Source organism: Neolamprologus multifasciatus, chromosome 7, assembly GCF_963576455.1.
Source record: "Neolamprologus multifasciatus chromosome 7, fNeoMul1.2, whole genome shotgun sequence".
In the NCBI taxonomy this organism is placed as follows: Eukaryota; Metazoa; Chordata; class Actinopteri; order Cichliformes; family Cichlidae; genus Neolamprologus; species Neolamprologus multifasciatus.
The window spans coordinates 39,728,993-39,755,481 of NC_140445.1; the positions used below are offsets into that span (position 1 = coordinate 39,728,993).

Consider the following 26,489-nt stretch of genomic DNA (forward strand, 5'->3'; position numbering starts at 1 on the left):
TTACGTTACTCAATGAGAGTAACGTATTCTGAATACTTTGGATTACGTAATATATTATCATGCTGTTTACAACTAGGTGAATGTACTATTGCTGTGATTTATTACTGTTACTGAAGGTCCGCGGCTCCGTAGTAAAGGGACCTCTGACTAATACGGTGGGTTCCGCGTCGGGCTCGTAGCCGAAAAATAGCTTTACTTTGTTGTCTGGGTCAACGTTGCTTGCAAGAGACAAAGAGAGGCGTTGAAAGGCTGCTCCAATGGAACTTATTTTTTCGGAGGAAAACACAAACACAGCATACAGTCGAGTCTTAATAGCTTACTTACAACTGGGCTCCTCAGGCACTCTTCTTTTTGCTGGATGACAGCTCGTACTTTTCCTTTTTCTCCCTCCCTCACTCACAGACACATAACGTGTATGGCAGCAGCACGGACTACACTGCCTATGATGCTACATTCTTTAGAGCTATACCTGTAGCATTCTGCCTATTAGCTTAGCACAACAACAAAAAGGCGCTCTCTCACCCAGAAAACATGCAGAGAGAGAGCGTCACCCTGTAACCATGGCAACCGTAACGCTGCCGCCTGGAACAACAGAACGTAGCTGTCAAACAAAAGCCAAACAGTCCTGACCCGCCACAATATAAAACAGGGAAGTACCGCCGTGTAATCCATTTATTTCAACAAAGTAACTGTATTCTAAATACCACCTTTTTAAACGGTAACTGTAACGGAATACAGTTACTCATATTTTGTATTTTAAATATGTAATGGCGGTACATGTATTCCGTTACTCCCCAACACTGCTCATACACAACCCATCCATCCACTACGACGAACCTTTGTTCCTGCCATGGTTACTACAGCCTGCAGGGGCCGCTGTCTAGCAACTGAAGCTGTCTAACAAAAGTCACCAAAAAAACCCCGGTGGATCCAAAACACTGATGTCCAGAAACCGGTGGGTGGGTGATTGAGCGGATCATGCTTTGGATATAAAGCCTATAAAACAGAGAAGAAACTGTCTTTCCTGATTTTGTTGACATCAATAATCATCATGGATTAATTTTTAAATCAGTCATTGGTTTATTTCTGTTATTACTGTTGTTGTGTAAAGTGCCTTGGGTTGCTATTACCTAAAAAGCCGAAGATTCCTGTTTGATCCCAGGAGGAGACAACAATCTCAAGTGGTGTAAATCGAATACACAGCCCTCTAGTGAATAACAGAGCGGCCGAAAGCAGCTTTTTATCTCACGGCTGAAGAAGTGTCATGAAAAGTCATTAGCAGCTGATCTGAAAATATCCTTTGTTGTGTTTTTTGTGTTAAAGTTTCCATAAACTGCTGCGGTCAGTAAAACACTCAGCCGAGGGCACCACAAAGCACAGAGACGCTCTGAGGAGACGCCCGACCCTCCAACACCACCACCACATACTCACTGACACACACACGCTGACACACACACGTACAGACACACACACACACACACAGTGACAGGGTGGCAGGGTTACCAGTCACTGTGAGCAATCAGAGCAGTGTGCAGAGACAGAGATGCCACATACCTGCCACCATCCATCAACATCACAGCCTCACACTCGTCCATTTAAATTCATGTCAACAGCAGCGAGAAGAGAAGAGGAGAGGAGAGGAGAGGAGAGGAGAGAAGAGAAGAGAAGAGAAGAGAAGAGAAGAGAAGAGAAGAGGAGAGGAGAGGAGAGGAGAGAAGAGAAGAGAAGAGAAGAGAAGAGAAGAGAAGAGAAGAGAAGAGAAGAGAAGAGAAGAGGAGAGGAGAGAAGAGAAGAGAAGAGAAGAGAAGAGAAGAGAAGAGAAGAGAAGAGAAGAGAAGAGAAGAGGAGAGGAGAGGAGAGGAGAGAAGAGTCAAACTTAAACTATGAAGCACTTTAATAAAAATGTGGTAATTTAAACAGGAACTCATGTAGCAAAATCTGATATTGTAGTGGAAAAATAATAAACCCAGTTTGTTAAAAGCACCAGGATTACAAGCAGGTCTCATTCTGTGCTGGAAATCACTGCAGGTGCTCGGAAATGGTTTTGAAAACCATCGACAGTGAACGCAGCTCATTACTTCATCCACACAGGAAGTTCAAACCCCACCATGCAAAGAACAAACAGACCCCCAAAAACGCTGCCCCCTTTCTCTGAGGTCATGTCAGATGAGGCTGACTGGAGACCGTCCCACACTCTTCAGGCTAAATAGAGCAGAAACCATCCAGCCTGGTGTAAGCACACAGGTCAAAATGCTCTGTTAGTACAGTAACCTCACAGCAGCCATAGTGCTGGTCACATGACGTCATTTAAAAATGCTCCATAAGGCTCCAGAGGTCCAGTTCAGGTGAAGCTAGCAGACAGCTAGCAGCAACAGCTGCCTGTGTCAGCATCCACCTGTCAGTCACAGAGGGCACGCCCCTAATGATGCAACCTCTAAGCATTAATGCAATTTAAACAGGTGAGTTATAAAAACATCCCCCCTCCATAGCACTGTTATGAAGGAGGAAACATTAATTTGACAAAGAAGAATATAATTCATAAGTAAATAAAAAGGAGAGGATTTCCCGTCTGTCTGCGGCACTGGGAGGTGTCAGCTTAGTCCCACGGGGAGCTGCATGTAAATAAGCCTGAGTCTTTGGGCTGACATTTTAACAGGCCGGCTTCCTCGTCCCTGAGGTCAGTCGAGTCTTCGCTTTGACAAAGAGACATGCAAATAACTGCAGGCAGAGACACAAAATATCATCTCTGTCAGCGCTGCATTTATCTCTCTGTGAAAATACAGAGCACACGTTAAACGGCAGGGAGTCGTTTACAGCAGAAATAAACCTGTTTACAGCCTGATAAACAAACTGTTTGGTCTCTGTAGACAATTTAAACCTTCATAACACCTGTAGGAGGACATAACTTTTTTATGACTTACTTGTTTAAAGTGCATTGAAGTATAAGTACTTTAACTGTGGTAAAATATCTGGATATTTGATATGGTTCAGAGTCAGATAAAAGACACTTTTGAGTTTCACACAGAGAAACAAAGTGTTGTGGATCAGTGAGCCCCAGATCTGCTGTATGTATTAGTGGATGATCTGATATCGTCGTGTTGGTGTTGTTCCCAGATCATCATGAAAATATTATTCCAGGTTCAACATTGCAAGTGACCAATCACAATGTTGTGACGTTATTCTTTTGCGCGCCAAGCCATTCGTGCATTTATGAAATTCCAATGTTGCAAGGACAATATCAGTTCGTTTATTAAAGGGTTATGGTCAGGGTCAGGGTCCGTTGATCGGCGGACAGAAGCGGTTTCTCGCAGCTTAAGTACAGTTTTTTGTTTTACGGCGGTTTTGCCCGAAGTCGCAAAAGTATGACGTCACAACATTCTGATTAGTCACTTGTTGATCCTGGAACAACATTTAGTATGATGATCTGGGAGCAACACCAACACGACGATATCAGATCGTGCAGTTTCTCCAGCCTCTGCCCTCCCACCCCCCGCCTGGACTTCCTCCTCCTGTAACCCTCAGTTTGAATATTCTGTTAAATCAAAGCATGTGAAGTAACAGAAGATAACAGCGAGTTCCTTTTATCAGAACAAAGCTGGTTTGTGCCTGGAGGATGGGAAACTGAAGATATGCAGCGGTCATGCAAAGGCACGTGTGAGTCTGCATAAAGAAAAAACCCTACCCTCTAACCCTCTGCTCAGGCTGTCCTCCTGGACATCTGCAGACCTGCAGGGCCACAAACACGCCTACAAACACACAAGCTGATTTTAAATTGTAAACTTCTAAAGACATGATTATTTCTCACTGATTTGGTGGTAAACATATAAAACAAGGAGATGGAGCAGAGCAGCAGGAAACTTCAGGCGAAAAAAAAAGACAAAGATGTTTTTATAAAAGCCTTAAAGCCACTCACAGGAACTAACGCAGGAACAATGGTTGCCATCATGTTGATGTTAATGACTGTTTGTCCCGTGAGAGCTGAGAGAGCGCACAGGTGTGGGAGGAAAACACAAACAACTCTCTGTCTGGCTGCAGGAGGATGGAGAAAGATGGAGACCTAGGACAAGAAGGATGATTGACTTAGATTTAAATATACTAAAGGGGCAGGGCCAAGAGATGGCCACTATAGACTGTATATGAAAGATATGTATATGTAGGTAGCTTCCAGGTGCCTGAAATGTTTTCTAATGGCCATCAGGGGGCACCTCCTCTGAAGTCTGACGTTGTAGAGGTCTGTTAACCATCATGTCCAGCTTCCTAACCCCAACACGCAGCAGTTAAAGTGCTAACTGATTGGTGATGTCACAGTGCCATCTTTTATATACAGTCTGTGTATATTACCTTCTCTCCATGCTGAACGTGAGAAATACAGTCATTGCTCTCTCTCGCCTGCATATTTCCCCATTCGGACAAATGTCAGCATGTGTGCTGTAATGTGCGGTGATGGGTCAGTTAGGACGCCTGTTTCTTCACCGCAGGAAGTGCAGTGTGGTCAGAAGCAGCAGCAGCTTGTGGTGGTTCTTGTGGCCTGCATCCCTCTCAGAGGGATGCAGGCAGTGATACTGGAGGATCACGCACAGGCCAACAGCACCACCCTGTGGACCCCTGAAGAACTGCAGGGACTGAGTGGAGCACCCGCACATGATTCGTGTCTGTCACTGTTTTTAACGTGGGTGTTTGGTGCCGTGACGTCATCGACCTCTCCTGTAGCTGGTCGGCGTCCACGGGTTCTCGGTGTGGATTTTTTTAGGCTTTAACTGGAATCTTCTGCTCTGACTCTTTTACAATTTTGCAGCACTTTTGTTCCTGCACTACAAGCTGTGTGTCTGTCGTGCACGTGCTCACAGAGCTCTGCATGAAGCTCCAGCTGTTCCCCACGCAGTCCTCCACGGCAGCTTCAAGCAGTGCAAAGCATAAAGTTCCTGTTCAGGCTGTGCTGAGACTGAGGTTTAAGTTCAATAAACCATCTGGGCACTTTGATAAAATCCTAAATTATAATGAAATAAGCAGCACAGCAGGTGATTCTCATTCATTAAGAGAGAGAAATTAACTTTTATGGATTCATAACTTTCCCAGACACTTCCAATAACAGGTTCAAGCATCTGTTGGACTCCTTTAATTAAAAGAGTTCACCTGTCGCCTCCCTAGGTAACCCCGTGTGCCCACACCTGTGTGACATGAAGGAGCCAAGCTTGATTTCATCAGAGTGACTTATTGTGAGCTCACTGATGGATATTTATTAGTGAATAAGTGATGTAATGAGTCTCAGGAGCCTGCTCTCACTCTGGCTGCAGCTGACGCAGGTATGTGGGAAACAGACTCACCTGGGGAGCAGCTGGTAGCAGCACTGGGCTGTCCTCGTGTAAACTTCCTCCCAGCTATCTGTGCTCACCCGGTGGTTGAGCTGAGCTGGGTTTGTGTGGATACACACACATATGTAGTGAGAGGAGTTTTCTGAAAGCAGATTTATGAGTTTAAGGGTGTTTTTAGGAGGGTGTAGGTGTTTCCATGTCACACCATCCCGTGCGCCAGCCGTCCACCACGACCTCCTTGCTGCTCAGACTCCTTCATGTTAACACACAGCTGTGTTCATACATGGCATTAAACACGCGACCGCTCAGGAATGATGACACAGCAGCTTTTATTTCAGACTGCACTTCAGGCACCAACAGGAAACATTCAGCGGCGATGCATGCAGTTAGTACATCCACCAATGAGCACGCAGCGCCTACAAAGAGCACACATTCATCGTCACGTCAAGCTTTTGGCATGAGAAAAAAAAAAGAAGAGAACACTGAATCTAAAGGAACCACAAGAACCGCACAGAACGCACAGAACCTCACACCTGATTTAAAGACACAATAAAAATGGAATTTACACTTTTCTTTGGATGTGTTTGAATTATTATTTTGACCTTGATCAGAAGACATCAGCATTTCTAATGCGGCATGAAATGAGCACGACAGAACATCTGGATTCAACATCTGTCTCTGCTGAAGTTCTGCAGGTCCTCATAAAATAACCTCTGACGTTAAACTGACCACAGAGTGCAAATCATCATCATCATCATCATCATCATGAACACGCTGATGTGCAGGCTCCTCCTCCTCGTCTCCTTCCTCTCTGAGTGGAAGCAGGACATGAAGGTCATGAATGTGAGGACGTCACAGCATCACATCACTACACTGTACGAACACAGCGAGGGCAGGAAGCAGTGTGTGTGTGTCTGTGTGTGTGTCTAGTTAGTGTTTGGCCTCTCGGGGGTAGAACTCGGCCAGTGTGCTCTGGGGGATCCTCTTCAGCATCTCTTTGGGGAAGATCCTCATGAGCTGCCAGCCAATGTCCAGAGTCTCAAACACGCTGCGGTTCTCATAGGCACCTAAACACAAACACAGGGACTGGTGAACACCGGTATCTGACATCACAGCGGTCTGATGTGGGTATCGGGTGGATGAAGAGTCACATGACCCGTGAAATGCTCCTCCTTATGTGAGGGCACTCAGAGCCTGAAGCAGATAACCCGGGTTAACAGAGAAAGCTGATAACCATCATCATCGTACCTGTCATCTCTGACTGGGAGTTAGGATTTATTAAAGCAAATAACTCAAAGAAAGCTGGATCTGTTCAACGTAGTTACATAAAGGTGAACAAACAAGCAAACAAAGAGTCCAATGGCACCTTGAGAGATGAAGTTTTTCTCAAACTTGGTGAGGAACTCCAGGTACAGCAGATCATCGGCCGTCAGAGCCTCCTCTCCCACCACTGCCTTCATGGCCTGGACATCCTTCCCTATAGCATAACAGGCATACTGCACACACACAGACACACACACACTTAGATTAAGCAGGAAGACAGGAGCGTGCAGCCTGGAGCAGGTGTATACGTACGAGCTGGTTGGAGACGTCAGAGTGGTCTCTACGGGTCATTCCCTCCCCGATGGCGGACTTCATGAGACGGGAGAGAGACGGAAGCACGTTGATGGGAGGATAGATCTGAGTGGAGGAAGAGACAGGTCAGGGTCATCTGATGGCTCTGACGTATGCCAGGATGACTGACAGAACCTGGCATTCCTCTACCTGAGGCCGGCTACAGAGCTCAGAGCTCCACAGGTGACGTCTGAAGGCGGAGCTTTGTTACCTGTCTGTTGTGAAGTTGTCTGTCCACGTAGATCTGTCCCTCAGTGATGTACCCGGTCAGGTCAGGGATGGGATGGGTGATGTCTGCGAGAGATGAGAACTCGCTGTGAAATCCACAAAATCCCAATCCTTTGTATGTGAGATGAGCACGTGTGTGGGTGTGTGTGTGGGTGTGTGTCTGAGTGTGTGTGTGTGTGTGGGGGGGGGGGGGTGTCTGAGTATGTGTGTGTGTGTGTGTGTGGGTGTGTGTCTGAGTATGTGTGTGTGTGTGTGTGTACCGTCGTTGGGCATGGTGAGGATGGGGATCTGGGTGATGGAGCCGCTGCGTCCCTCAACCCTGCCGGCTCTCTCGTAGATGGTTGCCAGGTCGGTGTACATGTATCCGGGGAAACCTCGGCGTCCTGGCACTTCCTCTCTGGCTGCGGACACCTGGCGGCGGGGAGCAATCACATGATCATTTCCAGTTTCCTACAGCGATTTGGGGTTAAGTGAGAGTGAAAGAGCAGCTGACCTCTCTGAGCGCCTCTGCGTACGAGCTCATATCAGTGAGGATGACAAGCACGTGCTTCTCACACTGATAGGCCAAGTACTCGGCCGCTGTCAGTGCCAAGCGGGGGGTGATGATCCGCTCGATTCTGCAACACAATGGCCCGATAATCTGTGAGTGTGGGCCGACCCCCGGTGCAGGTTAGCCTTAGCCATCACTAACTGCATAGCACACCTGTGTGTACCTGCAACATTACAAAACTGCTGTTTGAGCGCCTGAAGGTGAACCCCCAAACACTTGACCCGCTCCCACGGCCCATACAGCAAATCTGACATCATCTATGAAACACCTGGAAATCTGCCTTCAGTGTGTGTATGCAAATGTGTGTTTCTGTGTGCTTGTGTGTGTGTGTGTGTGTGTGTGTGTGTGTGTGTGCGTGTGTGTGTGTGTGTGTGTGCTTTGTTCTTAATGTTTTGTCCTACGTCGGGTCATTGGCCAGGTTGAGGAACAAGCAGACATTATCCATGGAGCCGTTCTCCTCGAAGTCCGACTTGAAGAACCTGGCTGTCTCCATGTTCACCTGAGGGCGGAGAAAAGATCACTGAGCTCTGTGAGTGGGAGTTTGCAGGTGCTGAGTGTGTGGGGCAGCTTTAAGACATCAATAAACTTGCTCTCATATTCAGAGGCTTCTGATGAGGAAGCATCTGAAGAACTCACCCCCATGGCGGCAAAAACAATGGCAAAGTTGTCCTCGCTGTAGTCCATCACGTCCTTTGACTTCTTCACCAAACCGGCCTGCCGGCAGATCTGAGCTGCAATCTGAGACAGAAGAAGAAGAAGATAGGGATCTGATTTCCCTTTCAGTCATTACATCCCAATAATGAAGAGGAGGTGATGTGTTTACCGACCCTGCCCCCTCTCGGAGTAGGGTGCGAGTACCTCGTTGTGCGGCAGCCCGGCAGCAGAGAAGATGGGGATCTTCTGCCCTCTGGCGATGCTGTTCATGCCATCGATGGCAGAGATGCCAGTCTGGATCATCTCCTCAGGGTAAATGCGGCACTGAGGGTTTATGGGCTGGCCTGAGGAGAACATGGTTACAAACACATGTATGAAGGAACAGAACACGTGATCCACTGCAGCAGGTAATAATAACTCCAAGAAGTCAGAGACAAGTACACCGAGATTCACAGGTGCAGTTTATGAGGACTCGAGGAAGTCAACATGAAAGCTGGAAACTGAATCTATTTTTCTATTTCAAAACTACAATTTGTAGCGAAATAAAGTTCCTAAAGATAAACTCATCATGACCCCACAGCACAAGAGACTCTGCCCACAACTCTACGTCCTAAAACACATCCTTTAAATTTATTCTAATCACATTTTACTTAAAAACTCATAGAAAGCTGTTTTTATCGTTTCCCTCCTTCTGAAATCTGACTTTTCTCCGATTAATCCTCCAAACTTTTGATTCTGTGGGTCGTTCTTTGACCTGGACTGCATGTGAGTCCACGCGATCGAGCCCAGCTCAAACCCTGAGTGACGTCAGTGTGTAACCACATGTTCCACACTGAGGTGAGGTATTAATGAGAAGGTGGGCATTACTGTGACTGCGAGTCAAACGTACAGACAGAGCCTGATTTTGACCACATGTGTCTCTATAAAACATTAAAACCGAGATCAGGTTAAATCTGCTGTGTTTTCTCTCATTTCTGACATTTTTCCTCCAAACAAGTCGAAGAAACTTTACTGCCTGTTTCAGATGTTTGCATCAGACTGCTGCACCAATCAGATCATGGCGAGTCTCCTTGAAGCAGAGACATACCCATGATGTCCAGGAAGTCTTCGGCCAGGACAGTGGGTCCTCGGTCGATGGGTTTACCCGACCCGTTAAACACACGACCTGCAAACACAAAAACACGCCTCAGCACACATCTGGGGACCTCATCACACATTCAACAGCGGACGGGGATTTATGAGGACCTTTGTGAACCCCACTCTGTCACGTGACGTACCCAGCATGTCCTCTGAGACCGGCGTCCGTAATATGTCACCTGTGAACTCGCAGCTGGTCTTCTTGGCATCGATGCCTGCAGTCCCCTCAAACACCTGCAGAAGGCAGAGCGGAGGAGGAAACAGTTCATCGGGGTCCTTCTGGAAGTGCCCACATTGTGTCAGACTGGTGTGAATACCTGCACCACAGCTTTGGAGCCGGTGACTTCCAGCACCTGGCCGCTCCTCCTGGTTCCATCTGGTAGCGTGAGGTGGACAATCTCGGCATACCTCGGGAACTGTCGGTGTGAAGGGAGACCACAAGAGTTACCAACCTCCACTATACACGTGTCAGAAAACATAGCACAGTTCACCATTTATTTGAGGGAAACTACATAAACGGATTTAAACGTGGTGTGAGGACGCTCCGACTGCAGGATCTGGTGGTTTTATTGAGAGACGCTTAGTAAAGAGGACGCTGAGACAAACAGCTGAGGAGGTTTTCCTCTTACCTTAACCTGGTCCAGGATCACCAGCGGCCCATTGACTCCAGACACAGTTTTGTAGGCTGAGGAGACAAAAACAGCACAAGTCAGTACAGCGTGGGTGGGGCACAGGTGGAGCACTGCACAGCTGCAGATCTCCACATGACAGCACCGTTTCTCCAACATGTGAAATCTTCTTTTATAAGCTCAAAGTCTCCACCTGCTGGAAGTCACATGAACCACAGTCTGACGGGAGATAGGAGCCTTAGAGACTCTGCAGTGTGCAGAACCTAAATATGAATAAAAAAGTTTCTGTTCAGCACAAGCCTCTGAAGACCGTTTCCCTCTCACTTTAAATCACATCACACTGAAAGAACGGGTGTAATGAGCTCGCACATGTTCACCTGTGCAGGTGAGCCTCATCGCTAACACTTTAATCCTGCTCCAAACACTCAGTTTATCGCGTCTGAGCTCCTCTCAGGTCTATGTGATGTCACAGAGAGGAGGCCCAGGATCAGACACAGGAGCATTATTCTGAGCTGTGACTGTGAACTGCTGTGAAAGAGTGCAGAAATAGATATATAGTTGAGCTGTCAGGAACATTTTTAATGCTCAGCATGTAATTTACAAGCCGACAAAAGTAACAGATTACAACGCCAACACCTGAGAGTATTCCGACATTAAACCCATCAATAAATAAAATGCAGTTTTACTGAACAGCTCCATCGATCACTCTAATCATAATCAGCCTAATCAGCCTCCATCATCTTTTTTTTGTTTTGTTTTGTTTTTTTGTTGTTGTTTTTTTCAGCCTCCATCATCGCCTGGTTTATTCCATTAACCCTCCTCCTCCTGCTGCGGACCTCAGTCTGCCTGATAATGATGATGATGATAATGATGGTGGTGGTGGTGGTGGGACTCACTGAGGCGCGGTTGGGAGATGTAATCCCGTTTCACGGCCATCACATGTTCCCGGGCGGCAGCGGTGGCGGAGGTGGGAGCGGCGGCCGGGGCTCTGCTCCCGCTGACGGCCGAGGACAGCTCGCTCATCGCCCCGTTCACCATCCCTCTGAGCGCCTTCATCGCCATGTTTCCCCGCAGCGGCGTCCGAGTCGTGACAGCAGCGGCGCATGCGCACGAAACTTCAGCTGCATCAGAAAGGACGCCGAGGAATGTGTCTATGGAACCTCAGTGATGCTAAAACAACATTATTATTATTATTATTATTATTATTATTATTGTTGTTGTTGTTGTTGTTGTTGTTGTTGTTATACAATAATATAACAATGTGAATGAATAAAAGACAAGCTGATGTTTAAAAATATTTCATTTAACTGAGCTTTTTTGTCAATAAATTCTTTTTGTAATAATATTACACTTTTTTAATCTAAACTTCTCATTAGAATAAAAACAATAATGTTCTAATTAGAATACATATAAATGTATGAATTTATAAGGTGAATTTGTTGTGGATGTTCTCTGATCCACACAAGCTCATATATATACACACACCTAAATCTTTAATAAGTGGTGCAGAAGGTTCTTAGAGTAGCTTTAATTTGACATTTCCTGTTAACTTCTCATTAGTGATCACCATTGATGCTGGTAGTTTCTGTTTGGAGCATGAAAGGATTTGTTTGTGCACTGATTGGAGGGACCAACACTGTGGCTGCCCACAAGGATGAGCCAAACACCTTCTGTACAATGTCTGAAGATCAGACGAGACAAAGACTGAGCTGTTTGGACACGATGATAAGAGGTATATTTGGAGGAGTAAAGGTGAGGCTTCCAAACCTAAGAACACTGAACCATCTGTCAAGCATGGTGTTGGTAGCATCATGCTCTGGGCTGTTTCGCAGTCAGTGGATGGAATAATGAAGGAGGAGGACTGCCTTTAAATTCATCAACTTCACCTCAAATCAGCAGCTAGATGTTTGAAACTTGGACACTAAGGGTGTCCAAATTCATTGGCTGCATCCTCCTGAGGCCACATTTGTAGGCCGATTATGTTACAGCGACATGACGAAGGTTTTTTCTGGGTCACAAAATAAACTTTTAAGGCGAGAATGTAGGTGTGTAAACTTCAAATATCTGCTTGGTTTATCAAGACATCACATATTTGCAAAAGTCCTCCGACTTTTTCTGAGACATCTGTTACCCACCCGCTCGATAGCTAGCCGGGGTGAGAACAGCGAACTCTTGTCACATTGTTTTCAGCCACCACCCCCGCGGTCTTTCGCTACTCAGATTAAACATGATACATAAGTCAGTTAGATAATTTGAAAATGTTTTTGTTTGGCTTTTTTCTGTGTTTTATTTGTTCATGAGTAAATCAGTTTGGCTGAGATTATAGTTATAGTTTTCACACAGCTGAATAAATGTCAAACAGAAAACTGATTAAACAGAAGTGTGACATGATCGAGAATTTACACCAGTGTCCTGTTATATTTTACATAGCAAGGAGCAGGCAGCTGAATTTTTATTAAACTATACCAAGACTCAGAACTGAAGGCTAGACTATGAATATGGGGTAATCGTGGCTCAAGAGTTGGGCGTTCGTCTTGTAATCGAAAGGTTGCCGGTTTGAGCCCCGGCTCTGACAGTCTCGGTCGGACACTTCACCCGCTGCCTACTGGTGCTGGTCAGAGGGCCCGGTGGCGCCAGTGTCCGGCAGCCTCGCCTCTGTCAGTGTGCCCCAGGGTGGCTGTGGCTACACTGTAGCTTGCCATCACCAGTGTGTGAATGGGTGGATTATTGTGTATAGTGTAAAGTGCTTTGGGGTCCTTAGGACCAAGTAAAGCACTATACAAATACAGACCATTTACCTTTTTTTTTTTTTACCATTTGGACACCCCCACTGTGTTCCAGCAGAACAATAATCCCAAACGCACATCAGAACTGGTTTTGGATAAAGCAGGATAACATTAAGCTTCTGGAATGTTCTTCCCAAAGCTCCAACCTCAACCCTGTGGAAAGTTTGTGGACTCTGGTTAAAAGCTAGGTCTGTGCCATGAAACTAAACAATTATCTTTGTCCTGTCTTCCTCCCCTCACTCCCAACCAGTCGGAGCTGAGCCTAATTCCCTTCCTGTTGAAAAGGGGGTTTTCTTTCCCACTGTCACCAAAGCGCTTGCTCATATAAAGTGCCTTCAGGTGACTGTTGCTGTGATTTCATGCTAAATATATCAATAAAACTGAATTGTGAACTCTGCCAAGTATGGTCAGTATGGTCAGATATCAGCCAGAAAGTGTTTGGTCGACATGTAACTCGCTAAGAGACAAAGATATGTGTGCAGGTGGATCTCTGTGTGGATCAGTGAAAATCCAAAATAAAGTCAAACTTGTTCTTTAAAGTCAGTAAAGATGTTGGACAATCATTCCAACCTGGAAACATAGCCACTCAAAGAAATCATTAAAAGCCCAAAATGACCCTGATGTTGATGAGTGAATGGAAACTTTGACCTCAGAACAGCTTCAAACTGTCTCACCCTGCTTTAAAAGTTAGCCTAAACTACGTTTTGTCCAGTTTTACAGTCTTCACTCAGAATTTTAACATGATCACACAGACAGACATTTCTCCATCAGACAGATGGATTATTACACAACAAATTATTAAATGAGTTTATTCAAAGTGTGACACAGTAAATGTTTCGGCACACACTGACAGCTTTCTTCTTCACAGACAGATGCAGAGATTTCTTCTACCTGTTCTGGTGCTACAGCCACAGATGTCATGGAACTGACTGTTTATGCACATGTTTGACCACCAGGGGGAGCTGGAGCATCAGTTATGTAACCTGATGTCTTGACCTGTTGCTGTGGGAATCAAACCATCAACTTCAACATTTCCTGCGCTATGTCTGCGTCTCTGAGCTCAGAACCCAGCGTATCCTCTGAACGGCTGAAACATGTCTGATGTCACTTCCTGAAAAACTGCTCTGTGGTGAACAGACCAGACGCACAGCTGCCGGGGACTATTTTAGGTGGCGGGTGTATATGGGTCTCCTGGGGCAGGCGGTCAGGGTATGTAAGAGTGTTTCCTGTGTGTGACAGCACAGTGGTGCTGACATCGCGGGGCAGAGTCTGACTGCAAGGTGAATAATCCCAGCTAACTTCAGCCTGCTGTGTCTGAGTGTCGCTCGCACAGCCCGCTCACAGCGTGTGCTTAGGGATGAAAAACGACGCGCTTAAACGTTTTTCAGTCTGACTGAAGGAAACATGAAATTGACTCGAGTCCAAATTTGAACCTTTTTAATGTTCAAATTTTGTAAAACATTAAATTTAATGGAATTACATGAGTACTAAATGTTCAGTTTAATGTGAGCACATTTTTCTTAATGACTGATTATTTGGACAAATTCAGTTCAATTTCAATTCAATTCAATTTTATTTATGCCGCACCAAATCACAACAACAGTCGCCTCAAGGTACTTTATATTGTAAGGTAGACCATACAATAATACATACAGACAAAAACCCAACAATCATATGACCCCCTATGAGCAAGTACTCTGGTGACGGTGGAAAGAAAAAACTCCCTTTTAACAGGAAGAAACATCCGGTAGAACCAGGCTCAGGGAGGGGCGGGCATCTGCTGCGACCGGTTGGGATGAAAGAAGGAAGACAGGATAGAAGACATGCTGTGGAAGAGAGACAGAGATTAATAACAAGTATAATTCAATGCAGAGAGGTCTATTAACACATAGTGAGTGAGAAAGGTGACTGAAGAAGAAATACCCAATGCATCATGGGAATCCCCCAGCAGCCTACAACTATTGCAGCATAACTAAGGGAGGATTCAGGGTCACCTTATCTAACCCTAACTATATGGTTTAGAAAAAGTAATCTTAAAAGTAGCGATAGTGTCTGTCTCCTGAATCCCAACTGGAAGCTGGTTCCACAGAAGAGGGGCCTGAAAACTGAAGGCTCTCCCTCCCATTCTACTTTTAAATACTCTAGGAACAACAAGTAAGCCTTCAGTGTGAGAGCGATGTGCTCTAATAGGGTGATATGGTATTATTTAAGATCTTGAATGTGAGGAGCAGGATTTTGAATTCAGTTCTGGATTTAACAGGAAGCCAATGAAGGGAAGCCAAAACAGGAGAAATATGCTCACTCTTTCTAGTCCCTGTCAGTACTCTTGCTGCAGCATTTTGGATTAGCTGAAGGCTTTTCAGTGAGTTTTTAGGACATCCTGATAATAATGAATTGCAGTAGTCCAGCCTGGAAGTAATAAATGCATGAACTAGTTTTTCAGCGTCACTCTGAGACAGGATATTTTTAATTTTAGAGATGTTGCGCAAATGGAAGAACGCAGTCTTACATATTTGTTTAATATGTGCGTTGAAGGACATATCCTGGCCAAAAATGACTCCAAGGTTCCTCACAGTGTTACTGGAGGCCAAGGTAATGCCATCCAGAGTAAGAATCTGGTTAGACACCACATTTCTAAGCTTTTCAGCGCCGAGTACAATAACCTCAGTTTTATCTGAATTAAGAAGCAGAAAGTTAGCGGCCATCCAGGTCTTTATGTCTTTAAGACATTCCTGCAGTTTAACTAATTGGTGTGTGTTATCTGGCTTCATGGACAGATAGAGCTGGGTGTCATCTGCATAGCAGTGAAAATGTATGCTATGTCTTCTAATGATGCTGCCTAAGGGAAGCATGTATAATGTAAACAGAATTGGTCCTAGCACTGAACCCTGTGGAACTCCATAATTAACCTCAGTGTATGAAGAGGACTCTCCATTTACATGCACAAATTGGAGTCTATTAGATAGATATGATACAAACCACTGCAGTGCAGTACCTGTAATACCTACAGTATGATCTAATCGCTCTAATAGGATATTATGGTCAACAGTATCGAATGCTGCACTAAGGTCTAGCAGGACAAGCACAGAGATGAGTCCACTGTCAGAGGCCATAAGAAGATTATTTGTAACCTTCACTAAAGCTGTTTCTGTGCTGTGATGAGCTCTGAAACCTGATTGAAACTCTTCAAATAAACCATTCCTCTGCAGATGATCTGTTAGCTGTTTGACAACTACTCTTTCAAGGATTTTTGATATGAAAGGAAGGTTGGAGATTGGCCTGTAATTAGCTAATACAGCTGGGTCTAGAGATGGCTTTTTGAGTAAAGGTTTAACTACAGCCAGCTTGAAGGCCTGTGGTACATAGCTGATTATTAGAGATAGGTTGATCATATTTGAGATTGAAGCATTAATTGATGGCAGGACTTCTTTGAGCAGTTTTGTAGGAATGGGGTCTAAAAAACACGTTGATGGTTTGGAGGAAGTAATTATTGAAGTTAACTCAGAAAGATCAATTGGAGAAAAAGAGTCTAACTTAACATCAATGGTACTAAGAGTAGCTGTAGATAATATTACATCTGTGGGATGATTATTGGTAATTTTTTCTCTAATGATAAAAATTTTATTTGTGAAGAAGTTCATGAAGTCATTGCTAGTTAACGTTAAAGGGATGGTTGGCTCAAAAGAGCTCTGACTTTTTGTCAGCCTGGCTACAGAGCTGAAGAGAAACCTGGGGTTGTTCTTATTTTCTTCAATCAGTGACGAATAGTAAGATGTTCTGGCTTTGCGGAGGGCTTTCTTATAAAGCAACAAACTATTTCTCCAGGCTAAATGATGATCCTCTAAATTTGTGACACGCCATTTCCTCTCCAGCTTACGAGTCATCTGCTTTAGGGTACGTGTTTCAGAATTATACCACGGAGTCAGGTACTTCTGATTAGAGACCTTAGTTTTCACTGGAGCTACAGTATCCAGAGTAGTACGTAGTGAGGAGGTGAAATTATTAACAAGATAATCGACCTCTGTTGGGGTAGCGTTCAGATAGCTGCTCTGCTCTGTGTTGGTACAGGGCATTGACGATGATAACAGTGGGTGGATTATATTCTTAAACTTAGTTACAGCGCTTTCAGAAAGACATCTACTTTGATAAAGTCTACTCTCCACTGCTGTGTAATCAATTATTGTAAATGTAAATGTTATCAGGAAATGATCAGACAGGAGAGGGTTTTTCAGGAAACACTGTTAAATGTTCAGTTTCTATGCCATATGTTAAAACAAGATCTAGAGTGTGATTAAAGTGGTGGGTGGGTTCTTTTACATTTTGAGAGAAACCAATTGAGTCTAATAACAGATTAAATGCCATGTTGAGGCTGTCATTTTTAGCATCTACATGGATGTTAAAATCACCCACAATAATTATTTTATCTGAGCTCAGAACTAAATTAGATATAAAGTCTGAGAAATCAGACAGAAACTCTGTGTAAGGCCCAGGTGGACGATAGATGATAACAAGTAAGACTGGTTTCTGAGTTTCACAGTTGGGGTGGACAATGTTAAGCATCAGGCTTTCAAATGAATTAAAAGTCTGTCTTGGTCTTTCATTAATTAACAGACTGGTGTGAAAAATTGCTGCCACACCGCCCCCTCGGCATGTGCTTCGAGATTTCTGGTAGTTAGAATGACTCGGGGGTGTTGATTCATTTAAACTAACATAATCATCCTGCTGCAACCAGGTTTCTGTAAGGCAGAGTAAATCGATTTGTTGATCAATTATTAAGTCATGTACTAACAGAGACTTGGAGGAGAGAGACCTAATATGTAATAATCCACATTTCACTGTTTTACTCTTTGGTTCAGATGTGGATACTGTATTGTTCTTTCTTTGTAATTGTTTATGTTTAAGTTGTTTGTTGCTGGTTTTTAGTTTGTTTTTTGTCTTTTTGGAAGCTGACACAGTCTCTATGGTCACAGTCACATGTCCTCATGTGTGAAAAATGAGTATTCTTAGAATAAACCACTGGTTCAGTTTCTTTGTGGTCGTCTCCTTCGTGGTAACTAAATCCCACAGAGCCATAAACTGTCCCTGATGCTCACGGAGGATTTATGCTTCAGCAGGAAAACTGTAATCTGATCTTTCACCTCCTGGGAATGCCGTGACACGTCAGGCCGAAGGAGCTGCAGCTGCTGTGATTGGTCTGTTCAGCGTGGTGAATTCCTGTTTTTGAATGTATCAATGAAAATAACATCATCATGTGAGTATGCGGAACAATAATCACAGCATGAACAGAAGGACTCCCAGACTCTTGAGGTCACTGAAACCATGCTGAGAGCATGTTTGTCCTCCTGTTTCATTAAAGCAGATCCAGTGTTAAATGTTTCAGTGCTGTGACAGCGCCTGGAGTGATTCATGTCTAGATGGAGCTCTGCAGGAGGTGCAGCAGGAGAATCTGTCCTGTCAGACTCTGCAGCGATGCTGCAGGGTCAGAGGTCAAATGATGGACAACTTTATGCTCATTAGCTGGATTGACCGGCAGCTGGACAGGCTCTCATCAGAGGAGTTAGAAGGACATGAACACGTCAGATGATGCATGACCTCACAGATGCGTCATGTGACATCTCTGAAGCACAAGGTCAATAACACGCTCAGCTGCATGCAGCACTGTGTTCCTCCTTGTCTTCATTACAAAGCTGCTGAGTCCACACAAATAGGTTGTTGTGGTTTGTTCCTCTTCCTGTGCTCTGATTGGACGCTCAGAGCGTTAAAACTATCTCAGGTCACAAATCTGTGAACTATGTTCAGAAATAAAGGCGCTTTTCTCACACCGGCTCACAGCTTTCACTTTCAGCAAGCATCTCGCACACTCACAGATACCTGCTAATCAGTGACATCGAATCAAAACTCTCAGGTTTCACTCAGCAAATCTGAAGCTTTGCCTTATTGGACGGTGTGTTAATACAGTAACCTCCCAGCAGCCATTTTATCGGTCATATGATGTAATTAAAAATGCTCCAAAAGGGTCCAGGAGCACAAACGCGGTCCACAGGTCCAGTTCAGGTGAAGCAGACAGCAGACAGCTAGCAGCTACAGCCACCTAAGTAATCATCCACCTGTCAGTCACAGAGGCCACGCCCCTAATAAAGGAAACAGGTGAGTTATAGAAACATCCTTCCCCCATAAAGGTGTTATGAAGGTTTAAATTAACCACAGGGACCAATCAGTTTGTGTATCAGGCTGTAACCATGTTTATTTCTGCTGTAAAGTTGTAGCATGGGGCTAACTCCCTGCTGCCTCTGCTGGATGTCACAGGAACTGCAGGTTCTTCACTGTCCCAAAGACAGCTGAGAACATTAGCTTTATGTTACAAATATCAGACCTGTCTCTTCATATCTGCTGCTGAGGAACATCCTGAGACTCAATCCAAACTTGCCCCCTTTAATCCTTTATATCAGATTTAAACCTAGCTTTAAGCCTGATATAATATTAAACCCTGCTTTAAACCTGATGTGATTTTAAAGCCAGCTTTAAGCCTGGCTCATTCATTGTTTAGCACAGAACTCAGATTAGAGCTGCTGCGCTTGTCAAAGTTTGAAAAGAGGAGCTGAACTCTGAGATAAGCACTCTTTTTAACTCCTTCACGAGGTGCTAAGGTATGGACTCCCGTGTTGGACGAGGGTCTTGTCTTTACTTCGAGCTCCTCAAAACTCTTCCCTGGTTGCTTTTTATCAGCTTTGCTTAGGATCAGGAGTTCTTCCAGATGATGGGTCATGATACCTGAAGAGCAGAGGTGTGAGGAAGGCTGCTGAGTGTATGTCTGACTCCAGAGAGGAGCAGAAGAGGCAGGCGGGGATAGGACAGGATGCAGTGATGGGGGTGGCAGCTCATTGCCCCAGGGGCAGGTTGGTCTTCAGTCCATCAATCATTCATTCATTCCTCAGAGGAGTGCCTGCTGGGCCGTCACATTGCCGGGATCAGTGTGTTCATGTTAGATCACATGATGACCTGAGCGCTCACTTCCTCTGTGTCCAGTTTAAACTTTGTGGATCATTTAGGATAGCATGTTAGTGCGGTGGGTTGGCCTGTGAAAACGGAGCTGTTATCACCTGGTGAAGCTGCGGTGAGGCATCACTAAACTGTTCATGAGTCCCAGCTGGGAACCAGTGAGCCGTCCTGGGTTTCTGTGGGAGTCCCGGGACCTGAAGCCCTGTCTCATGGGAAATGTCCTCTAAGAGAGCCAAATAAAACCTTGCTGAACTCACAGCTGATTGATTATTTTCTTTTTTTTTATATCATATTTTTATTTATTTGTACCTTTATACAACATAGGAAAAAAAAACAACTACCACAACAACAACAAAAAGAGAAAAAAAAACCCAAACAAAAAATAACACAATAAGCAGTGTGAGACATGTAAACAGAAAACTAATACAGTATAAATAATTCGGTCTACCACACATTATTCATTTGTCCATGGTTTACAGTCCGCATAAACAGGACTGAATCATCAGCAGAAGAAACAGAAAAAAATTCTCTTGCCACCGTTTGCTACTTTTGTAATTGCTGATATGAATTTGTGACAGGTTGGAGGCACGACATGACTACGACTCACCATTCAGTGGCATATCCCTTTTATTCGCATTTGCTGTACACACACTCACAGCACAGCTTTCCAGCCAAACACATACCACCACCAACAACAAACACACAACACGCCCTAGTTCATTTATATGGAGTGGAGGAGTGATGCACTGATTGACCTCAGGTGCGCCAGCCTCCCCCACAGCCACGGCACAGATTACGCCCCACAACAGGATAGTTTTATTGCACTTTTCTATAAATAACACCACTGTTTTTTCAATTTGAGATTTCACATAGTTCCTTAGAAGTGTTATTGTTTATTTCCTTGTGGGAAGTACGTTTTGCTCTAATGATTTTGCATTCAGTATTTAAAATTCAAAAAGTTAACATATAATGATATTGTTAATAAATTGTTATTGTTTAAAAATTTTTATTGTATTGCTGATGTGTATGAAGTATATGTATATCTTTACCTTGTCCTGTCTTAGTTTGTCTTGTTTGCCAAGTATGTCTTGTCCCGTGTTCCCACTCATGGCCTGCACCTTGTCGTGGTGAGTGGGCTTTCAACTAAGATGGGCTGTCATTCTGTTGTCGTATGTTGAAAAGAAAGCAAAATGCTACTTTTTACTACTGAGAATAAATGTATTCATGTTTAAATACTGTGGATAATGTAATCTAAAGAAGTAGTCAGGGAGTGGTCCTTCTCACATTTCCTTCATCCAAGTTTTTGCGCTTGTCTGTCTGCCTCTGTTCTAGGTTCAGTGGACATGCAGATGAGATGCTTCTGGGACGAGATGTGAAACATCTTCAAGACACTTAAAGAAGTCCAGATGCTTTTCTTTCCAAGTTCCTTAGACTACAATGACCTGGTGGACTGAGAAACTTCACAGACACACTAATTAATCCTTGCCAAATATCAGCTTAGTAGAATTGTATAATAAAATGTGCTAAACGTCATACATACAATTTAATTATTCTCTCCTCTGTCTGTGTTTTTTTTTTTTTCTTCATTAGGAGCCGTCTTCAGATTGAGACCTCAGTGGCAGTTAATGATGATGGACGTGCCATCTATTTGAAATACTGACTTTTTAAAAAAAAAAATTATTATATTTGTCATGCAGCCTGGGGGGAGCCAGGATCAAACCACCAACCTTCCAATCAAAAGGTGACCAGCTGTACTTCCTAAACTACAGGCACCTCAAACTAACAGTATAAGTCTTTCTTTAGTAATTAATAGAATAACAATGAATTTGGAAAATACAAAGGCTAATACACCACATTATGTTTCTTAAGAGAAACATGCAACCTCATGGAACAGTAATATGTCGAGGACAACAGTCACTGTCTTAATATACATATAATTGGCTTCTCTTAAAATTGTTATCCTGCTAGTGATAGAACTTACAAGCAGCTTTTACTGTTATTTCACTGTCCTAGCATAAGTGCTATGTATTTAAGTTCTAAAGTTGTTAATCGTAGACTGCAGCTTCTCTTTTATTTTATGAAAGGTTTAGATGGAATTTTCTTGCATGTTGTCTTTAACAGGATTCAATAAAACAGTGTCATGAAAAGCAATGGTGTTTCTAAACAGTCTGAAAATTTGCTGAATGTAAAATGCAATATTAAATCAAAATCATGCATGTCAGAGATGATTTAAAAATATTTATTACAAGAACATTCAGCAATAACAAATTTAGAAGAGAATGACAGCAAAAGAAAGAACAGGGGGAATAATTGTGAAATCACTGAAAAGTGTGATGGCTCCTCTGGCATTTAAAGAAAAATTAACAAATGAGTTTAAAGCCGAAAAAAAAAAAAAACAACATAAAGAATAAAATTCCTGATTCTGATTTTGCTGCCAAAATGTTAGTGGAAAGTCCAAAGCCAGCATCACCCTACTGGATTTGGTCTTTCAGACACAAGGCAATATTATTTAAAAATACATCATTTCCCAAAGGGGTGAAATGAACTCCATCATGCAAAAACTGGTCAGGATTTCTATGCTTTATCTGTGGATGATGTACAATACAACCACAAACCGACAGAATAAAAGTAGTCATCACACTGTTTACAAAGCGTAGAGCCTTGTCCACCTTCTTTGGATTAACACGCCTCCACTGGCATCGCTGGGTGATGGCAGAGAAAATGATTTTCATCTGCGGGAACTGGTGGTGGAGATCACGCAAGTCCTGCTTGATTGCTGCCACAAGCCTGACACTTTTGACATTGCCAAGGTCATTTCCACCACAGTGGATCAACAGGACATCAGGTATCACTCTTCCTCGAAGGCATTGGAAGAGAAAAGGGATCAGGTTTTGCCAAACCATCCCACCCCTGCCAAACCACTGGACTTGCGCATCCAGACCTAGGTTGGTCCCGATGGTCTCCCTTGCTCATGCTTCCCCACGGCGGATGTAGCTGTCCCCAATGATGAAGATAATAGTTTCTGTTGATTGTGAAATTAATAAACAATTTTGTATAAAATGAGTTGCTGTTTTTTTTTACATTTCTTTTTGGTAAAAGTAATATTCACTGTTTTTGAATTAACAAAGCTGTAGTGTCACTTTATAATAGTTTTTTTTATTTAAACACACTTAGATCTTTAAGAAGTTGAAATAACAAGCCATAATATTGCACTTACTCTTTGCTTGGGCAGAAGACGCTGACGTTGTCTCCATTTTTGATTCCTGGTCTAACAGCAGAATAAAAGAATTCAATATACATTTGAAAAAGCAGCGGTGTATTAATTGCCAATTGCTAGCATGTTGAGACATGATGGTCCTAACCATAAAATATACTGATAATGTAGCTATTTACCATGGTATTCACCAACAGGTATGTTGTTACTGATTTTAAAAAATTTACTTGGGGGGGGGGGGGGGGTTTCAAAGTATGAATTTGTCCTTCACTTTCGGAAAAATTTGCAGAGCGCAAGCAGCGGGAAAAAGGACATGCTACGTAAAAGTTAAGAGGGGGGTGTAATGACGTATGACTGTGGGCGGAAGTTCCATGCCACGGCTCCACCCGTAGTTACTACTGCGCAGACTCTGGCTCCAAATTTGCAAGATGGCAGCCTCCACAGGCTCGAAAACCTGTGAGCAAAAACAAACTCCACCCCCCTCTCCCTTTCCTATTTGTCCAAAAAAGTACCATGTCGACCAATCAAAAGATGATATGACAACGTGGCATCTAGTTGTTAAGAAACGGGGGGAAGTTGTTTTGAGATGTGAGACATTTGAGACGTTTAGCGCAAATCTAGTGTAGTTAGTGTGTAGTGTAGTCAATAGTTTTGTTGTGTGTGTCAGAACAATGAGGCGACCGCTGAACGTTACAGGTGTTACAGCAGTGAAACATCTTCTGTTGTCAGGCCTGCAGGTATCAGGCTGCTGTTCTCCTTTATCTCATAGTGGACAGAAATTATTTTTTGGAGTGGCACAAATGATTTGTGTGGCATTAGATTTGATGCAGAACAGCTGATTGTTCTGTAAATAGTTTGAAATGTTTATTTAAAAATGCCTTGGCTGCATTTAAAAAAATAGCTGCAAAAAACTTTGTTGTTGGCCAAACTGAGTTACTTTTTTTGAAGAAGTAACTATATAATTAATTGCCCAACATTGGTCATTATATACTGTATTTTGCAGACAGAGAGCTACAGACTCTCTCCCAGACCACAGACTCATAATACAAGTCAGGGATTTTTTTTTAAAAAAAAAAAAAAGAAAGAAAGTTGTGTTTTCAAAATTGGAGTTCAAGTTATTTTTACTTCCAATAGTGTTAACATCCTACACAGTTCAATGAATAGATTTTTTTTTTTACATTTTCATTGTAAGTGGGCTAAAGCAGTTAATTAAAAGTAGCTAACATAAATGTAAACACTGTAATTTGATTATTTTAATAAACCATGTAACTTGGATGGATTAGATGCTGGCGTGACCACAGTGCACACATCTGCTGATCGCTCAGGGAGTTTGTGTGTTCGCTCAGACACATAAAAAATTAGAGGGAACATTGCCCACCACATGTATTCCTGCACCATCTCTGAAATATTACACTTTTCATTCCCGGTGTAAAGTGCCGATTATTTATAAAAGGTGTTAAATAACTCAGTATAGGATTACTTTCAGTGTATTTGTTCATATCACGCCATGTTTTTAAGTAAGTATCAGTCATTACTTTGTTATGTTTTTTAATATATTTACTCACTAGTTCACTTAGGAGATTAAATGGCGAACATGTCCAGGCTTCTAAGGGGTTCTCTGTCTCTTTTAGATATGCGTGGATCCATTCATGTATAACTCTACTATGACATGACCAGTTATACAGCAAAATGTTAGGAAAGGCAAGACCCCCTTTACCTTTGGGCAGCTGTAACGTTTTCATACTTAATCTGGGTTTCTTACCCCTCCAAATAAACCTTGACAGATCTTTTTCAATTTCTTTTACAATTTTTTTGGTAAGAGTTATCAGGAGCATTTGTAAAGGATATAAAAGCCGTGGCAACACATTCATTTTAATTAAATTTATTCTCCCCATCCAGGAGACCAGGAGATCCATCCATCAAGATCTAGTTTGACACTTTTATGAACTATGCCTATGTTCTGTTTCAATATACTTTTTATATTAGGTGAAATGTGTATCCCCAAGTACTTAAATCCAGAACCCGACCAGGTAAATGGGATGTTGCATGTCATAGGCAAATTTCCCAGTGGCATAGCAATAGTTTTGTTCATAATAACCTTATACCCAGACAAATATCCAAAAGTTTCTGTAATAGATAATACAGAGGGTATAGAATCCTGGGGATTGGTGACAAACAGCAGAACATTGTCTGCGTATAGAAAAATTTTAAATTCAGATCCTTGAATTTGGTATCCAGATATACTTTGATTATTTCTAATGGCCTCAGCCAGTGGTTCAATTACTAAAGCAAAAATTAATGGGGAAATCGGGTCCCCCTGTCTTGTTGATCTCTGTAAACAGAATTCTGATGATTTAATACCATTAACTACAAGACATGCTCTTGGGGTGACATATAACAATCTGATCATGTCTATAAAGCCCCTGCCCAAGCCATATTTCTCCATTAAAGCAAACATATAAGTCCACTCAACGCGGTCAAAAGCTTTTTCCGCATCAAGTGATACAACAAGTCCTTGTGTTTTGGTTACATTGGAGTGTTCTATAATATTCAGTAATTTTCTCATGTTTGTAATTGATTCTCTATTCTTGATAAAGCCCGTCTGATCTGCCTTAATAAGCTTAGGTATATAATTCTCTAGTCTGCTGGACAATATTTTAGACAAAATTTTGCTGTCAACATTTATTAAACTAGCTGACTGATTCTGATTCTTGGACCTCACTGGAGCAGCTTTGCATGATTTAGAGTCGAGAATAATCGTTCTTTATCATCCTCTGTCTAAAACAAGCTCCTGAGCAAGGAGTCAGCTTCCCTTTCATGCTGACAGGCTTTTTTTTAATGCTTTTTTTTCCTAGAGTGAATATTGGCCTTGAAAACAATGAACACCTGACAGCAAACATTCAGACATTAACGGCCTGGAGACCAACACATCACCTGACGATATGGCTGCTGTCCAGTTAACTGCACTATCAGAGCCTCCAAGCTGGCTTAGCTCCAGCTTTGGTGTGCTGTTAAATTCAAGGACTGTCATCGGATGTGATTGGTCAGCAGGTCTGTGGGTGCAGATTCTCATGTGAACACCTCCAAAAACAAGAATGAGCTTGTTTCTGGGCAGAACGTTAACACCAAGGCTTAAAGATACTTCCAAAACCAGTGAGTGGAATCAGGAGAGAAGTCACTGAGAGTTGAGCTCACTGTATCTGTCATTTAAAAGTTATGTGCTTCAACCCTGAACTCTGACCCCTGACCTTCAGCATGGCTGCAGTCACTGGGGAGCCTGATCTGGGGTCCAGCTGCAGACTCAACTGGCAGCTGTTTCCTCCTCTGCGTCCAGCTGTCGATGACATCATTTCTCAGACACTTCAT

The 26,489-nt window shown here is 43.2% G+C and overlaps 1 protein-coding gene and 1 pseudogene across 1 annotated transcript; both read right to left on the minus strand.

The window, feature by feature from the left end:
* Positions 1-5,624: 5,624 nt before the first annotated feature.
* Positions 5,625-11,201, minus strand: LOC146514863 (V-type proton ATPase subunit B, brain isoform-like). The gene is made up of 14 exons (XM_085168703.1): positions 11,021-11,201; positions 10,125-10,180; positions 9,813-9,911; positions 9,636-9,729; positions 9,446-9,523; positions 8,563-8,702; positions 8,341-8,442; positions 8,106-8,203; positions 7,648-7,771; positions 7,415-7,565; positions 7,138-7,220; positions 6,888-6,992; positions 6,679-6,808; positions 5,625-6,379 (listed from the first exon to the last, which is right to left on the minus strand). Exons 1-14 carry the CDS (start codon positions 11,184-11,186, stop codon positions 6,243-6,245), a joined length of 1,563 nt encoding a protein of 520 aa, XP_085024829.1. The 5' UTR covers positions 11,187-11,201; the 3' UTR covers positions 5,625-6,242.
* Positions 11,202-22,137: 10,936 nt separating this feature from the next.
* LOC146514864 (uncharacterized) lies at positions 22,138-26,489 on the minus strand (annotated as a pseudogene).